The sequence below is a fragment of the Pituophis catenifer genome, unplaced genomic scaffold (genome assembly GCF_029215685.1).
Source record: "Pituophis catenifer annectens isolate HBS135680 unplaced genomic scaffold, rPitCat1.0.hap2 SCAF_2, whole genome shotgun sequence".
Lineage (NCBI taxonomy): Eukaryota > Metazoa > Chordata > Lepidosauria > Squamata > Colubridae > Pituophis > Pituophis catenifer.
The window spans coordinates 151083578-151102827 of record NW_027256882.1 but is presented as its reverse complement, the minus strand read 5'-3'; the positions used below and the strand labels follow the sequence as shown (position 1 = coordinate 151102827).

At 37.3% G+C, this 19250-nt stretch overlaps 1 protein-coding gene across 1 annotated transcript in view; it reads left to right on the top strand.

Moving 5' to 3' along the window:
* Positions 1–19250, top strand: part of ANKFN1 (ankyrin repeat and fibronectin type III domain containing 1) — a 129550-nt gene that overhangs the window by 66036 nt on the left and 44264 nt on the right. The window contains exon 8 of the mRNA XM_070934819.1: positions 18741–18840. Within this exon, the coding sequence (XP_070790920.1) occupies positions 18741–18840 (100 nt within the window). The remainder of the gene's footprint in view (positions 1–18740; positions 18841–19250) is intronic.

Below are 19250 nucleotides of genomic sequence, written 5' to 3'. Positions count from 1 at the left end.
TGGGATTCCCTGTGTGCCTTGATATCTGTGGGATGACCAAAGATGGGAGCAGCCCTACCAGCCCCCGCCCCCCAAAAAAGGAGCCCTGTAAGCTAATTTTTAATAGGACAAAAGGAGGACATTAAATGCATGGAAAAAAACATAATACGCTCTGATTTTATTTAGTTTCAAATCAAATTTAGTTTTAATCGTGGCCTTATTTGCTTCCTTGTCTTGGCTCCTCCAATTGTGTGTGTGTGTGTGTGTGTGTGTGTGTGTGTGTGTGTGAGAGAGAGAGAGAGAGAGAGAGAGAGAGACAGAGACAGAGAGAGCGAGAGAGAGCAAGGGAGACAGAGTGAGTGAGAGAGAGAAATCTTCTATACACCATTCAAAGATGCATCTCTGCTCTAATAATAAAGATTTGTAGCCGGAGAAGATATGTAGGAGAAAATTGTCAAACAAAAAAGAGGTGCTTCATTTAGAGGCTTCCAATTTCTTACGCATCCCTCCCTCTTCCTGTCAGACTCTATAGCGCTCTCCAAACTAAGCTGTAGAAGAAGAAGAAACATTTTAAAATAACCTCAGCACATTTGCAAGAGAGAATTGGTTGATGACAGAAGGCTTAAACACCTCTCTCTCTCTCCGGTCACTTTTCTTTAGCAAACGGCCTTTCATCTCCTGCCTTAAAATAACTTAGATACAAACTGTGTAGTTCTTTGTCCGTTCTTATGAGCAGGCTTGTTTAATTTTAGTAAAATTTAGTAAATAAAATGTAAATGTATTTAAAATAACTAAATAGATGGGGAGGTGAAAGGACGGACAGATAGAGCTGAAAAAGAATTTTATTTTTTTTCTTATATAGTTCTGCAGTTAATGATGGTAGACCTTTCATTATAGGTTTCTAAGCATTGTTTGTCCTCTGGGGGGAAAAAAGTGCTGTATGTAGGAATTGTAGTTTTTACAATCTACACTACAGACAAGGAGGAATCAGAAATCACTAATAGAGAAAGACGCCTCTCCGCCAACCTATAACTTCTAGATACAGAAAGTCAAAAGAATAAATCGGATATAAAGATGACCTGGTGAGATATTGATTTTAAAAAACTAATTTTGGGGGGGAAAAAACTCTTGACAACTATATTGGGACAACCGCATTTTCAGAAGTGCTTATAAATACAGCTAGTCCTCGACTTACAATCATAATTGAGCCCAAAATTTCTGTTACTAAGTGAGACATTTGTTGTTTTGTCGCATTTTATGACCTTTCTTGCCACCAGTTGTTAAGTGAATCACTGTTATTAAATTAGTAACATGGTTGTTAAGTGAATCTGGTTTCCCCCATTGACTTTGCTTGTTCAGAAGGTCGCAAAAAAGGGATCACGTGACCCTGGAATACTGCAACTCATCATAAACTGTGAGTCAGTTGCCTGAAATTTGATCAAATGACCATGGGAATGCTGCAATGATTGTAAGTATGAAAAATGGTCATGTCACTTTTTTCAGTACTGTTGTAACTTCTAACAGTCACTAAACAAACTGTTGTAAGTCAAGGACTACCTGTAGTTCAGGTCAGTGGTAAAATTCAAATTTTTTTTACTACCGGTTCTGTGGGCGTGGCTTGGTGGGCGTGGCAGGGGAAGGATACTGCAAAATCCCCTTCCCTCCCCACTCCTGGGGGAAGGATATTGCAAAATATCCATTCCCACTCCATTCTGGGGCCAGCCAGAGGTGGTATTTGCCAGTTCTCTGAACTACTCAAAGTTTCTGCTACCGGTTCTCCAGAACCTGCTGGATTTCACCCATGGCCTTATGGTGTTTTTGAGGAATACTTGTCTCACATTTCTGATTTTTCCATTGTGGAATTTAATATTTAAGATTCCTATTCCACCACAATACTCCAATATTTCTCCATTAGTTAGATCTGCAGGAAATCTCTCCAGTTCCCTGGATATTTGAACACCTTCAGACCACTATTGGTACTCCCTACTGTATTTCTCTTAAGCTGGAATCCTGCTCCTTCAATCAAGAATAGAATAGAGTAACAGAGTTGGAAGGGACCTTGGAGGTCTTCTAGTCCAACCCCCTGCTTAGGCAGGAAACCCTACACCGCTTCAGACAAATGGTTATCCAATCTCTTCTTAAAAACTCCGAACTACTCAAAATTTCCACTACCAGTTCTCCAGAACCTGTCAGAACCTGCTGGATTTCACCTCTGGTTCAGGTATTTCTTTTGAACTTGCTTTGTATATATTAGTATCCTTAGACAGTCTTTTTTCCCCCCTAAATTTAATCTGGCACATATACACACACACAGAAAACAACCTATAGATGATTGCAAGCAGCAAAGTCATCCATTTGTCTTCAGAACTAAGATAAATGCATTTCACAACTGCAGGTTGCTAGGCATTTCTTGGGGATCTAAAACCTTGAGGTTTTTTTTTTTAATTTCCCTTCTTCTACTTTTATGATTAATTTCAAATTATTTTTTTTATAGTTAAATGGATCTATGCGAGAAGCTAAGGAAACCAGAAAGTGGGAAATGTTTTCCTTATCCAGTGAAATGCTGGACCGCTAATTCCAAAGTCAGTCCATAAAAATATTTGAATTACAATGTGAGCAGTGGAACCAGCTCTTCTTATATATTCAGCAAAAGGCCGAATAATAGGCACATCTAATTGGCACAAATAGGCCTATTCCCTTGACTTTCCCTGACAGGATAGCCCCAGATCCTATTCAATATGCATCATCACTTTTAATTGTCCTTTTGAATGCTGGTTTACCAATAATGTGTAGAACATCAATAAGTTTGTTACCTATAAAGTACAGTTGTATCTTGGTGCACAACTGTTTTGAAACTCATTGAATTTAGTACTGAACACATTTTGACGTGAAAGTTTTGTCCCAGTACTCATCGTTTGTTTGGTACACAACGCACAACTAGAACTTGTCAGTATCGGCTGCCCTGTAACTCACTATATTATTCCTTATGGGAAAAATTTGTTTGATACTCATCGTTTTTGGTACTCATCACACCTCCCAGAACTAATTAATGATGAATACTGAGGTACCACTGTATATTGGAACAGCATTCATTGTAAAGCAGAGTATTGTATTCAAACCTAGAATCAGGTTTGATTTTCAATAGCCTTTAAATCCAACTCATCGATTTATTTATTGGTTCGATTTATATGCCGCCCTTTCTCCGGAGACTCAGGGCGGTTTACAATGCGTTAAGCAATAGCCTTCACACTTTTGTATATACCTGCTTAGTTGGGCTTTCGGCCCTCCCTAAGCGGTGTTCTTTTTTATACAAAGTCAGCTTATTGCCCCCACAATCCGGGTCCTCAGTATCCACAGTAGAGGATTTAAACTGAGCATAACCTGCAGATTACATGTGGCTTGCCGAAACTTTGCCCATTTTTTCCTGCTTCCCCACTGATCCATCATTAGCTGGGCATTAGAGGAAACATTACGATCTCCCACAGCTATTGTTATATGGGGACAATATTTTGCATTGGGATTCCTGGAGGAAGTTTGCTCTTCCCCACACCTCCCCTGCAACTAAGTTCACTCTTTCTGCCATACTAATGGCAGAAGGAAAACAAGCTGGCATCGCTGCGTATGCTTTAACTTTTCCAGCGAGGGGGATTTGGTCAGAATGGTTTCTTCCCTGCTGCTTTTTGGAGACAGGCTGTGTGGGGATGAATGCGCGTGGCTGTATGTGCCAGAGACAATGAATGAATGAGAACTCAAGGAATAAATAAAAATAAGAGAAAAAAAAAAGAAATGGGCATTGCCACTCAGTTCTTTCTTTGGATATGCCCATTCTGGATTTTTGATCTTGTTCCATGGGCAGCATGCAAGCCCGGTCACTTTCTCATGTGGGAATGTGGATTTTTTTTTTTTTTAATTGAAAAAGTTTTAAAAACAAACATATTTTCCCCACAACCCCCCACAACCCCCCCTCCCCCTCCCCGACTTCCCAGAGCAGAACACAAGGTATTTCTATTGATCTTTAACAATAATCTAAATTGCATAACCAATCATTAAACTAACATCCCTATAAAAAAAAATTCTTAACCCCCCATATATAAAATCCTATTTCTTAAACATAATACTTCTAATGTCACTTATATAACGCTTATACAAATAAAAAAAATCATTCATAAGCTATTTGATATTTTTTGGTCTGATACTTATTTTGTATATAATCAATCCATCTTCTCCAGTCCTGTATGTACCTTTCTTGTGTGTGATCCTTCAGATATGCTGAAATTTTAGCCATTTCAGCTAAATTAGTTACTTTCAATATCCAGTCATCAATAGTAGGCAAAAAGTCCTTCTTCCAGTATTGTGCTACCAACAATCTTGCTGCTGTTATCAAGTTCAAAATCAATTTAGTCTCTGCAACTGTACAGTCCGTAGTTATACCCAGTAAGAACAACTGTGGAGTAAATTTCAGTCTCTTTTTAAAAATATTCTGCATCACCCACCAAATCTTTATCCAAAATGCTTTGATTTTTCTACAAGTCCACCATATATGATAATAAGTTGCATCATCACAGTCACATCTCCAACATTTAGCTTGCACATTAGAATACATACATGATAATTTTTTAGGATCTAAATGCCATCTATAAAACATTTTATAAAAATTTTCTCTTAAATTTTGTGCTTGTGTAAATTTCACATTTCTAATCCAAATCTTTTCCCAAGTTTCCATCATTACTGGCTCTTGAAAATTTTGTGCCCATTTAATCATACAGTCTTTAACCAATTCCGTCTCAGAATCTATTTCCAATAAAGCATTATACAACCTTTTAATATGCATTTGTTTTTGATCTCTAATTTGTTTTACCAAATTCTCCTCATTTTGCACAAAGCCAATTTTTTGATCTTCCTTCCATCTAGCTTGAAGTTGACCATACTGAAACCATGTATAAATTATACCTTCTTCTCTCAGTATATCTAAAGATTTCAAATACATTACCCCCCTTTCCATAATAAGAAGCTCTTTATAAGTAATCACCTCCTGTTTTTGTTCTATACTTATATTTTCTATTGCATGTCTAGGATTTGCCCATAAAGGTATCTTATAATTTAACTTATATTGATATTTTTTCCAAACCCTTAACAAAGCATTTCTTAATATATGAACCTTAAATACTTTATCCACTTTTTTGTCATATAGCAAATAGGCATGCCATCCATATAACAAATCATAACCTTCTAAATTCAAAATTCTCCCTTCAGTTAAATTAAACCAATCACTGATTTGTGATAAAACCGCTGCTTCATAATATAATCTTAAATTAGGCATTTTGAGACCCCCTCTTTCACATGTATCTTATATAATTTTCATTTTTATTCTGGGTTTTTTCCCAGCCCAAATAAAAGTATTAACACCTTTCTGCCATTCTCTCAGATTTTCATCTTTCTTAAGCACAGGTATCATTTGGAACAGAAATAAAAATCTAGGTAAAACATTCATTTTAATTGCTGCAATTCTTCCCAATAAAGACAACTGTAATTTTTTCCAATTTTCCATATCCTTCTGTACCTTCTGCCAAAGTACCTCATAATTGTTTTTGTATAATTTTGTATTTGAAGCTGCTATATATACCCCTAGATATTTAACCTTTTTAACTATTTCAAAATCTGTTAATCTTGCTAATTTGTCTCTTTCAAATGTAGTCATATTTTTAACTATCATCTTTGTCTTATGTGAATTAACTTTAAATCCTGATACTTTCCCATATTGATTAATTATATCCAATATGTATGGAGCCGACTCTATAGGTTGAGATAAGGTAATAACCAAATCATCTGCAAAGGCTCTTAATCTGTAATCTTGTTGTCTAATTACAATACCCTTCAATTTTTGTGAATCACGTATCTTATTCAGTAATACCTCCAAAGTCAAAATAAATAATAGTGGGGACAGAGGACACCCCTGTCTTGTTCCTTTCTCAATTTTAAAAGCCTCTGTTAAACCTCCATTAACTATGATTTGTGCTGATTGCTGCTGGTATATCGCTCTAATTGATTGTGTAAAATATTCCCCAAAGTGCATTTTCTCTATTATTTTAAACAAAAATTGCCAGTTCAAACGATCAAATGCCTTCTCCGCATCCAAGAATATAAACGCTGCAGGGACTTGATTATTTTTTTCCAAATATTCCAATAAGTTTACAATTTGTCTGACATTATATCTCATTTGTCTACCTTTTATAAACCCTGATTGATCATTGTGAATTATTTGTTGCATAACTGGCATTAGTCTATTAGCTAATATTTTAGCAAAAATCTTATAATCAGTATTCAAAAGTGAAATTGGCCTGAAATTCTCCGGTTTAATGGAATTTCGGTCCTCCTTTGGAATTAGTGAAACAAAGGCTGTTTTCCAAGAAGGTGGTACTCCTCCTCCTAATTGTATTTTATTAAATAAAATTTTTAGTGGTTCTAACATTTCGGATTGTAACTGTTTATAATAGACAGCTGTTAGTCCATCTGTTCCCAGAGCCTTACCTATTTTTAATTGTTTAATTGCTCCAACAATTTCCTCAGAAGTTATTGGCTGATTCAATCTATCTCTCTGTTCCAACGTTAATTCAGGAATCTCCATCTTTAGATATCTATCAATATCAACATCTTGAATTGCATCTTTAGCATATAATTTTGTATAAAACTCCAAAAAAGCCTTTTTTATTAAATTCTGTTGATAAATCTCTTTACCTCTAAATTCTATTTTATCTATAATACGTGATTTCTGTTTTTTCCTCATCGTGTAAGCCAACCATCTCCCAGGTTTATTAGCATTACAAAATGTGTTATGTCTGGCATATTGTATGCTAGTTGCTACTTGCCCCGCCATTAACATATTAAATTGCTCTCTTAAAATATTAATCATATCTTTTGCCTTTTTATCTCCCGGATTAATTATAAGCAATTGTTCTTTCTTTTTAATTTCCTCCTCTATCTCTTTCCGTCTATTTTGTTGTTTTAATCTATGTTTATTATTCAAAAAGATTAATGTTCCTCTCATATAAGCCTTACACGCATCCCATACCATCTCCATCGAAGTTCCTTTGTTCATATTATTAATAAAAAATTCTTTCATTTGTTTTTTAAGCTCACACAAATTGTCTTCATATCTGAATAAATTCTCATTTAGCCTCCAAGACCTCCTTTCCCCTCTCTCCTGCTCTAGTTCCACCCAAACCGGGCTATGATCAGTTAAAGTTCTTGGACATATCTTCGTACTCTTCACCCTAGAAAAAAGATCGTTTGTAGTTAATATAAAATCAATCCTCGAAAAAGATTGGTGCCTATCTGAGAAAAAAGTAAAATCGCTCTCCAATACGTTCCTTTCTCTCCAAATGTCTCTAAGCTCCATATCCTCCAAAATATCAAAAAAAGATTTAGGCAACTTAGCACGCATGGAGATCTTGGAAAGACTTTTTTTATCTTTCTGGGTATCTAATACCCCATTCCAATCACCCATTAAAAATAAGGATCTATAGTCCCATTGTAGTATTTTGGTATGTAAAAGTTTGTAAAATTTATCTTGTTGTTGATTAGGTGCATATACTCTGATTACAAGCAGCTTCCCACTCTGTGTTGTTAATTCAATTGCGATATATCTACCTTGAGTATCAGCCTCAATTAAATTGGCCACTAAGCCTCTTTTAACATATATTACTAGGCCGTTTTTCTTTTCTGGTGCTGATGCCACAAAATGTGTACCTAATTTCGAATTTATCAAGTACTTTTGATCTGAAGATTTAATATGCGTTTCTTGCAAACAAATAACATCGTTCTGAAATTGCTTCAAATAATGAAATATTTTCTTTCTTTTTTGTGGAGAATTTAAACCGTTAACATTCCAAGATAGAAATTTATTTGCCATCTCTGGGCGTTCCAAGCTTTGAGAGCATCAGCTGAACCTCCTCCGCCATTTTAGACTTCGGCCTAGCTCCTCCCACTGCTTGCGTTTTTTGGGCTTGTTGAGTTGGATCTTGAGGCTGTTGTGCCATATGTTGTTTATAGGTAGCCCTTGTCAGTCGTTGATCTTTTGGCAGCTGAATCATCGTTAATGACTCCAAGGTTGGTGGTGGACCCCCAGTCAGTAATGGATCTTCTTCCAGAATAGCTCCTCCAGCTAATACTTGAGCATAGGTTTGTGGTTGCCCTCCATCTTTCTCTTGTTGAGTAATTTCCAATTGCTTTCTAGCACCCCCTGGTGAGGGTGGCCTTCCAGCCTTTAAAACATTGGCATAAAAATCTTTTGCTTTTCCAACTGTGTTTAAACGATGTCTTTGCCCAGCGTATGGCACTATTATCCCAAATGGGACATCCCATCTGTACTGAATTTGCTGGTTTCTTAGTTCATTCACCAAAAAGCCAAACTGCTTTCTATCCCTTAACATTTTAGGAGGAAGCTCTTTCAGGACCACCAGCTCTTGTCCTTCCACTTTAATCTTATTTCTATAAGACGCTTGCAAAATGTCATTTCTAACTCTCCTTGTTGTAAAATAGATCACCACATCTCTTGGTAACTGCTTTTGTTTTGCCAGCCAGGAATTGACCCTGTAAATTTTGTCCATTTGAATTGCCACATCTTCTGGCCTTTCTGGAATCAGCTCTGCTAAAGCATTGGAGCAAACATCTTTTAAATTTTCACCACTCTTTTCTTTCAAACCTCTCAGCCTCAGGGCAAATTCCATTGACCTGTACTGTAACATAACCATCTCGTCATCCACTTTCTCTGTCTGTATCATAACCTCTCCCAGTTTAGTTGCAATCTCCAAGTTAGCATCATCAATTTCCCGCACTCTCTCCTCAATCTTTAACATGTGAGTAGCCAATCCTGAAACTGCATAAACAATGTCATCTCTTATTTCATCATGTTTTTCCTCCACCACACTTGTAAGTTTCTTTAACTCCTCTGAAAATCCTTTCATCATTTCTGTCTGATTATTCAGGGCACCCATTATAAATTCTTTAAGGTCTTGTGACTGTGTATCAGCCGGAAGTTGTTGTTTTTGAGTCACTACAGGGGAACCTCCTCCCCCTTTAGAAGTTGGTGGCTTTAGTTGTTTAGCAGCCATTTTATTTAAAGAAAAGTTTTCCTTTTACAGCCAGAAAATCTTGTAAACAGTCTTAGAAAGTATATTCCAAAGTTTTTCCAAAATAAACAATCCTCTCTTCAAACTATACTCAAAACCCAGTAGTTTTCTCTTCAGGCAGAGGGCTATTAACAAGCAGTTTCCTTTTAACTTTCACTTTCCCTTCCGCCCATAACAAAGGCTTCCTCCCAGCCTCCAGCTCCAGAGAGCTCCGTTTGCAACAATGTATTCACAGAGTTAAGTTCTGTTTCTCTTAAAAAGCTTGCACTCTTGCTTCCGCTCTGTCTGCCTTGTTGAAAATCATTAAAACTCACTGTTTGCCGGCAGAATTGGACGCAGACGTCTTGCTCTGAAGACAGAGGCACCAGCGATCCGGAGCGATGGGAGGGGTGAACTGGGGAGCTCTCACCCTCCGAGTCCCTGGAATTAATCCAGTGACTTTCGGGGAGCTCTACCCACCCCCTCCGGCTCTCCTCTCCTTCTTTGCCCGAAGGAGAGTTTTTTCAAACCGCCGGACAGCTGTTTAGCGCTGTCAGGGCGGTTTTAACAGATCGGGTGGCTGGCGGTCTATGGAGACCGTCCTCGACGTCTGCGGAGCCACCGGAAGCTCTCTTGGAATGTGGATTTTTGATTGCACAAAGATTTCTCACTTCTGTGCCAGTTCAGAAAAGCTAGGAATTTCAGTGAACCTGTAAATAGAAGGCATGAGCACTTTTATTCGCAATTGACTTTTATTCCTCAATCATGTTGGCAGTTAATTTCATAATCAGTCCCGGATTTTCTACCAAGTACAAGGAATTGTGACCAGTTTCAGCTTTCCAATACCTGGACCATCCAATCTCGTTAGCACTTTCAACTATAAAGTTCATTCTTTAAATGCCTTGATATAGATGTTTACCTTAAGATATGGCCCTCTAGATATAAATTATTCTGGTGCTATGTCTAAATGAGAAATTCAAGAAATGCCGAGAGGCAGTTTCCATGGCAGTCAAGTTCTCTTATACATTTGAAAGTAACTTTGAATCTTTTCTCTGTTTGCTTAAAAGTAGCCAATGGTTAGGGATTTTTGCTCTTGACTATAAGTTACACATTTTCCCATTATCTTTATGCCTAAAGTAATCTAACAATTTTTCTAGAAACCACAATTTTGTATGTTGATTATGTTATACAGCTATCTAACAATGTAATGTCATTTAGTGTCTTCTCCAGCTGAATGTTCTTATCTTTCCAGGATAAGAACAAGAGAAATACCTGGGTTGCTTTAAATTGTTCTAAGTGCAAGAGATCTACTTGTTTTCCAGCTATGAAAACATTCATTAATGTATCTCTACTTACCTATAACTTTTAAAAAGTATTTGTTAGTTTTTGTGGCTTTGAATCATGGTTGCCTCCTGGCAACTGCTTAAACATTCAAGTCGCTGCAGTTTTCTTGGAAAGATTTCAGAAATGCTTTGCTATCGTCTGCTTCTTTAGGCTGAAATAGACTGATGGGTCCAAGATCACCCAGCTGGCTTCATGCCTAAGGTGAAACTAGAATTCATGGTCTTCTGGTTTCTAGCCTCAACCACTACACAAACTTTAAAGATACATAGATAATCCATCAAAATATCTGTTTTTAGGCTGGTGCATTAACTAGTGTACCAGGTGGCTGGTGTACCAAACTGGCTGTTTTGATTTTTATGGATTATTAAAAATATTTTTGAAAATAGTAAAGAAATTAATTGCATTTTAATAGAAAATCTATTTGTTGTGAGCCTTAGTGGCGCAGCAGACTAAAATACTGTTAAATAGCACCAGCTGCCTGCAATTACTGCAAGTTCAAATCTCACCAGGCTCAAGGTTGACTCAGCCTTCCATCCTTTCGAGGTAGGTAAAATGAGGACCCAGATTGTGGGGGCAATAAGATGACTTTGTATTAAAAAAAACACCGCTTAAAGGGGGCCAAAAGCCCTACTAGGCAGGTATATACAAAAGTATGAAGGCTATTGCTTAACGCATTGTAAGCCACCCTGAGTCTCCGGAGAAGGGCGGCATATAAATCGAACCAATAAATAAATAAATAAATAAATAAATAAATAAATAAATTTGCATTTTCCAAATAATGCAATGAAGCATGAATACTTGGGAATGTCTTCAGATGGCCCCAGACTGGACCAGAGTTTCTAAATAAGGGCACACATGTTTTTTTTAAATTTTCTTTTTCAGTGGTTTTATGCTGGACCACTGGACCACTTTTATGATCATATTTTTCAGAGTTTCACATGCTTCTTGAAGTGTTTTTCCCTTTAGGGTTTTCATCCATGAAATCTTTCCTAGGCTTTCTCTGAGTTTGTTACAATCAGCTCTTTTAAAGTTAAAGACACTGATTGGATTATGTTCTATTGCTTGTGTTTGCTTTATATTGAATTCCAATATGACTTGATCACTCTCCCCCAAGGTTCCAACAACTTCAACTCTCTCTATCACTTTTTCTTTATTAGTAAGAATTAGACCCAGTATAACTTTTCCTCTAGTTCCCTCCTCTACCTTTTGGATGGCAAAGTTGTCAGCTAGGTTGATTAGGAATCTGTTTGATCTCCCACTTGCTGCAGAGTTTGTCTCCCAGTTGATATTAGCATAGTTAAAGTCTCCCATTATTACTGTGGTGTGTTTCCTATATACATTTGTTAATTGATTAGCAAAAGGTTAGTTTATTTCTTCTGCTTGGTTGGGTGGCCTATAGTGTAATCCTGTAGCAATTTCATTCTTTTTTCCTAAACACTAATAAAGTTAAGTGCATGCCATCTACTTTTGTAGGTGTGCTGCAATTGTGTTTGATCCATCTTCTGTAGATTTGGTAGCAATGAAAGATACTTCAAACTCACAGTGCAGGCAAATAATAACTTCTTCTTTATCCATTAGAAATCCTTCCTAATTTCTCCTCTCCTCATCCACCATGTCAGTTATATTTGCTTTTATTTAGTGACATAATGAAGATTTGTTTTAATGTCACCTGCCAAACAGTTTAACTACTCAGTACAGAACAGATTTATGCCTTGTGTCTTTCCATAAAAATTTAAATGCTGGCTGGTATCCCATCATCATTTTTTACTGTTGGAGGACAACCGTTTAAGATAATACTGTTGGATGACTATACATAATCATCAACATCAGAAAGACTATGCTTCTCAATTAACCTTTTCGCATTTACACATAATCACAATGCTGTAGAAACATGTCTTGGCAACATCTTTTTTCCGCTTTGTCCTTACAGATTTGCTTTCATCTCATTGCCTGCCTTTGAGTGAGAGCATTGAGTCAATGTACCAGGCGGTTGCATGAGATGTATACATTTCTTTGCTCATCAAGTTGGAGAAAACCTATTTTCCAAAGCACCAGAAAGCCAGAGAAGAAACAATGGATGGAAACTAATTAAAGAGAGAAGCAAGCTAGCACTAAAGAGAAATTTCCTAACAGTAAGAACAATTAACCAGTTAAATGGCTTGCCTTCAGAAGTTGTGGGTGCTGTATCACTGGAGGCTTTTAAGAAGAGACTGGACAAATTGTATAGGGTCTCCTCCTTGAGCAGGGGGTAGGACTAGAAAACCTCCAGGGCCCCTTTCAACTCCGTTATTCTGAAATCGGATGGCTAGGAAGAGAAGCAATCAAGGCAAGATGGATAATGGGAATGGCAAACTGCATGTTGGTATAGTTTCCTAGGGTGGTGAAAGAGTGCTTCACAGTAGCAGTGAGGAAAGGTCTCATATCTATACAAAGGTTCATGTGCCCAAACATGCTGTTGAACTCATGTTTTATTAGTAGGCTTTACACTGATCAACAGACAGAATCATGTTACCCAGAAGTTACAGAATGTCCACAAAACTCCTAGACCTTCGTTTAAAAATGGATTGACATTAATAGGATTGGAGCATTCTCACATGAAATCTCATATGAGAAAATCTCACACATGATTATCGGGAAGAGGTGAGTGCTGAAACCTAAGGAGATTTAAGAATTTGTTTGAAGTAGCAAGGCTCTTTTTATTTTCTTATGTTAAGTATTTGCAGAAAGTTTTTTTTTTTCCCCTTCATTTTATGGCTTTATAGCTCACTTGCCTTATCATTTATTGATGCTGCTTTGCTTTTGGATACAGCTTTGCTGTCATACAATTAGTATCACACTATGTTATTTATTAGCTAATTAAATGGTAGGTTTTTCAATGTTTCTTCCTGTGGATCTCAAATTATTTTTTAATCCCACTCGAGTATTTCTGGCCCCTGTTTATTCAAGATTATAAAAACAAAGCCTATCATCAGGGTGGGAATAGCTGTGACAGTGCTAGTGTTTTGGTTCTTTAGTAATGGTATTAAGGCCCTCATGGAGTGAAGCCAAATCATTTGATTAACCAAGTGGTGTACTTTCCCTTTGTAAATGCATCCTGCATTACACCAAAAAAAAAAATTCCACTCTGCAATTATATCAATAGACTAAATATTGATATAATCGCATCATAGTTTTTTCTATAATACATTATAAAGAGGGAGGTAGGGAGGGAGGTATATACTGTACATATGGATTTTTATTATAATAGTAAAATCTAATAGCAATAGCACCTAGACTTATATACCGCTTCACAGTGCTTTACAGCCCTCTCTAAGTGGTTTACAAAGTCAGCATATTGCCCCAACGATCTGGGTCCTCATTTTACTCATCTCAGAAGGATGGAATACAAAATAAGCTTTTAAAAAAGAAGAATACAAAGTAGGAGAAAAATGCAAGAAAAAAAGACAAGAAAGAGAAAAGTAGGGATACTACATTTGTAGGGACAATAAAGAGAAAAGAAATATAGAAAGAAATTATTTCCAATCTGCATCATAACAGATATAAAGAAATTTAGGGACTCTTCACTCCCTCCAATGTTACAAACATTTGTCTCTTCCTCCCATATCCCTTGTGTATCTCTTGTGTATAAATAAATCCATAAAGCATCATCTTCTCAGTCCTGGTGCAGATAGGAAGTCTATAAAGGGTTGCCAGATGTAAGAATTTATTTTTTTAACCTTGATCAAATAAAACAACTGTATATTCCTTCATTTTGCTTCTAACAATCATCATTTTAGTTCATTCAAATATTGTTGTACGATGTGATTTTTCTTCATTTTTTTTAATCCCATTACACAAAGTTCTTTAAGACTTGAACAGCTCTTTTGTATCCAGTAGGAAAAAATTATCAGTGTCACTCTCTTGGTTTGTCATTCATATTTCCTTTCCAAACTTTAAGGCCTCAGTCAGTTTCTTTGGTAGATCCATAAAACATTCTTTTCTAATTCATTCTCTTGGTCTTCAGTTGTAAATCCACTTTTGATGCCATCTGTATCTTGTCAGCTAATTTTTTTCTACATGTGACATTTCTTCAATAACTTCCTCTGGGCACAGTCTATTCAGAGATGAAGACATCATTACTAACATTGTTGATATTTTCTAATTCCATTCTTCAAAAATCTCATCCAGTAGTTTCATTGTTAGAATGTTTTACAACATTTTGCAGATTCAGGTAGATCTTTAACTAAAAACTTTAGTCCCCTCTAGTATCCAGTTTTTGAAATATAAAATTTCTTATCTTTGTTTTTTCTTATAAATACCAATCAGTGTCTTTAACATTTTTTAGTTTATGATTATTATTTTTCCCATTCAGGATTGAAGGCAGACTCACCCGACATTTTCAGACTCGACAGTCCAAAGATCTTAGAAATAGTTAATAAGCAATTTCTGAAAAAGATTTAAAAATGAGTTTTGAAACTTACTGTCTGTTAAAATTCTCTTCCATGGTTGCAAGTAAAATAACTGATCCCGTCACTTCCCAGTGCTAAAAGCCATGGAAAACCCCTGCCTTGCAGTTTCCTCTTGAGAACCAACTGTCCAGAGAACATGTGGGCAATCTCCCATTTTCTCCTTATTTGGAGAGGTTCCAAGGAACTGGTCTACTACCCGGTTTCTTGGTCTTTGCCCAAGTCATTAGCTGTGCTTTCACAGAGCTGTCTTCAATTCACTATGGCTCCCCTGGAAGTCGAAGGAAGGAGATTCCTGATTGGAAGCTTCCTCATAAGCAGGGTTGAAATCCACTTACCTTTGCTACTGGTTCACAAATGTGAGCTTGCACGTGCCTCCTCTGCATGCACAGAGGGTCAAAAATGGGACGTGATGATGTCTGGGCGAGTGGGCGGAGCCTCCCGCTGCCGGCGCTACCAGTTCACCCGAGCCAGATAGAACCGGCTGAATTTCACCACTGCTCATAAGTCTTTCCTCAATATTCTGAAGTTAACAGACTCAACTGTCACTTGTCTCCCAGGTAAAAATAAGCATGAAAAAACCTGCCAGGATACCAATTTCTATTCTAATCTCCTTCTGCAAAATACAAAATAATAATACGTGTTTTGATTGTTCCGATTTTGAACAAACAGATCTGCATTTAAACCGAGGAGAGGCTCCTCTTGTATTCTTTGGCACCACTTTAGATCTTTACCAGATTCAGAATTCTACAGAATCTTGTTCGGCTGCATCTTTCTCTTGTCGCCTAGAGTCAGAAGGGGAATAGGGAGCCAGATTGTAGTGACAAGAGTAAGCTTAGCAGCCATCTCAAATTTAATCAGAATATTTGTGCAGATGTTATTTTGTCAGTCGAAACAGCTGTTGGAGTAAATAAATTTTAAAAAAAGAACTAATTGTTTCTAGTTATTTTTTCTTAACAAAGGAGAGTGGGAACAAGCCAGAACTGCAGGGGTACAGGGGATTTTAGTCTTTTAAACTGGGGTTAATCATGAATGATTTCTTCTAAAGTGAGACTGCTATAAATTCTCAGTGTGTTGGAATTTGGCATGAACGGCTTTAGAGGAAAAAGTGCTGTGATCTCCCCAAGCCCATCCATGTCCTCTATCGTCCATGAGTTTAAAAGATTCCTGCACCACATTGCACATTTTTTTCTATAAATGTTATTAAAAGTTTAAAAGGGAACATAACACTAGCACAAATTAATACAGAACAAAGTAAACAAAGAAAAAAAGAAAGAATTGGGGAAAAAACTAAAACACAGAAAGAAAAGATAAAAAGGAATAGAAAGAAGGGGGAAAAGGCTTCCGATTGCCTTTGCAGCAAATGTGATTAGAATATTATCTTATTCTATAGTTACCAAAAAAAAACCCTTTCTTTTTTTCTATTATCCTTTTTTTTAATAATCATCAAAACCCACAAATTCTAAATGTATTTTTTCTGCTTTGTACAAAAAGTCTATAAGGGGTTTCCAATCAGCCATAAATGCAGATATTGCACTATATTTCAGACTGCTTTTTCAGTACGCAAAATTTTTACAGAACGTGTTTTCTAGGAATCCTAAATGGTGGCCTGAATATCTTTATATTTTTATTTCTACTCAGTAACAGTTAAGCTATGGCAGGCTCGCTTTTATTAAAGCTGTAATGTAGATGTTTGTAGTGAGAAACATAAATTATGGTGGGATTTATTCCCATTATTTTCTTCAACCAAAATCTCCCCTCAAAGCTATGTTGAGGGAAATTATCCTCTTTCTGGATTACCCTTTGTGCTTGCTGTCAGTTTCCTTCTTTTCCTCACTACCGTATAAAGCCATACTTTAGAATAAAAAAAAAAACATTAGGAATATACAGGTAGTCCTCAATTTACAACAGTTCATTTGCAACAGTGGCAAATATCTATAGCTCAGGTATAGAATGAGGGTGAAGGTTCATTCTTTGAACTTGTGAGTTGGTTTCCAAGCATTTCATTACCAGGCTAGCTAACATCTTCAGCAGAATTTACGGGATGTCAGTGTTCTTCTGTTTATAAGGGCTTCGTGTGGTCAGTAAGTCTTGTGATGGGTCAGGTATGGGTGTGTCAAGTGAGGGTCTTGTGATGGGTCAAGTGTGGATGTGTCAAATGAGGGTCTAGTAATGGCTCTTGTGATGGGTCAGGTGTGGGTGTGTCAAGTGAAGGTCTTGTGATGGGTCTTATGAGGAATCAGGTTTAGTTTATTGTTCAGTTTAGTTTACATTTATTGTCATTGCACCTCATAGAACAAAATCAAATGCCATCTTCAGTGTACATTATAATTATAAAAATAAAACAGAAACACACATCCTTCACAAATCTATACAATTGAATTGAAAACCAATATTGCAATAATATTGCACTATACAGTGGAATTCAATATAATTACTGCCCTGCGATAGAATAGGTGTTTTTCACCTATTTGTCCTTGTTTTTATTATCCTGCACCATCTGCCAGATGGTAAGAGTTCAAAAAAAGGGTGCCCAGGATGAGATGGATCTTTAAGAATGTTTTGAACTTTCTTAAGGCAGCGGGAGCTATAAAGCTCTTCCAAAGAGGGGAGAGAGCAACCAATGATCCTCTGGGCAATGATGTTAACCCTTTGGAGTGCTGTCCTATCTGCCACTGTGCAAGTGGCAAACCATACACAGGTGCAGTAAGTTAAAATACTCTCTATGGTGCAGCGGTAGAAGGTCATCATCAGGTGTGAGTCATCAGTGAGAGTCTTGTGATGGGGAGGTGAGGGTCAGATGACATCAGATGAGGGTCATTGGGAGGTGAAGTGCTGGTTGGGGGGAAGCTTGCATGGGTTGGTTGAGGGTTGGTGCAATCTCTGGTTGGCTGTGTGGTTGATTTGGATTCTGAGGGGTTTATAAGCTGGTTATAGGTCAAAGTGTCTGTTGATGGAATTGCTTGTGGAGTGCCAGGCTTCGATGAACTCAGGAGTGTGGTGGGTGGTAGCATGGCCGATGATTTTTGTGTTGCTCCAGTCGAACTGGTGCTGTTTGGTGTCGGTATGCATAAAGATTAAAAAGTTGGGATCGTGATGTTTGACTGCCATCCAGTGTTTGTAGATCATGGTTTTTAATTGACGTGATGTGTGCCCCACGTAGAATTACAACAGTTCGTTTAGTGACCATTCAAAATTACAACAGCACTAAAAAACAGTGAGTTAAGAGCATTTTTCACACTTACAACCATTGCAGCATCCCCACAGTCATGTGCTCAAACTTCAGATGCTTGGCAACTGACTCATATGATTGCAGTGTCTCAGGGTCATGTGATCACCTTCTGACAAGCAAAATCAGTGGGAAAGCCAGATTCACTTAACAAGCATGTCATGAACTTAACAACTGTTGTTGACTTAACAATTGTGGCAAGAAAGGTTGTAAAATGGGGCAAAATTCACTTAAAAGTCTTGCTTAGCAACGGAAATTTTGGGTTCAATTCAGTGGTGGGTTGCCCCCGGTTTGCACTGGTTCTATAGAACCAGCAGTAAAACTGGCGGGAGGCTACGCCCACCGACCCTGATGTATTCAAAATGCTTTTGCACATGCGCAGATGCTTCTGCGCTTGCGCAGAAGAACGCACACACGCACGAGCAAAGCAGGCGTGTATGCGCAGCCCCGTTGCGAACCGGTAGTAAAGGTAAGTAGAACTCACCCCTGGTTCAATTGTGGTCATAACATGAGGACAATTACATTTAAGTATAGCTTTATTGTTGCCACTATCACCTCAATAAAAATACACCCAATGCTGCAAAGCTGTGCCAATTTCCTTTATTTTCTCTTCTTTTCTTTCCTTAAACACTCCAGATAATGTTAAATTGCAGAATGCCGGTCGCAAGCAGTCTGTCTCCAGAAGCCTAAAACATCTCTTCCATTCTTCAAACAAGTTTGTGAAGACTTTGAAAAGGTTTGTTTGACTTAATAGAATTGCAGTTTTATATTTGAAACTGCCAGAAATCTCTCTCTTACATAATCTGCATTTTGTACTCTGAAATTGTTTAGTATTTTGGAAAACACTACAAGCTGAGACCGTAACCACAGCAGGATTTGGAAAAATGTGCTAAGATATATAAGGAGCTTTACTCAAATTTCAGCTTTCCTTTCTATTGCAGTTCATGTCTCTTCAGTATAAAACCTCTTAGCTGAAAAGACGTTCATTAATTCAATACAGTACAATTCTCCCCCAAAACAAAGGGTAAAGAAGAGAAAACCCCATGCACACAGACCTAAATCCTGGATAATACCCAGCTTCTGACCTTATCAATGTAAGGTTGCCAATTCTAGCTAAAACCACTCTTGGAGATTCCTCTCCCATTC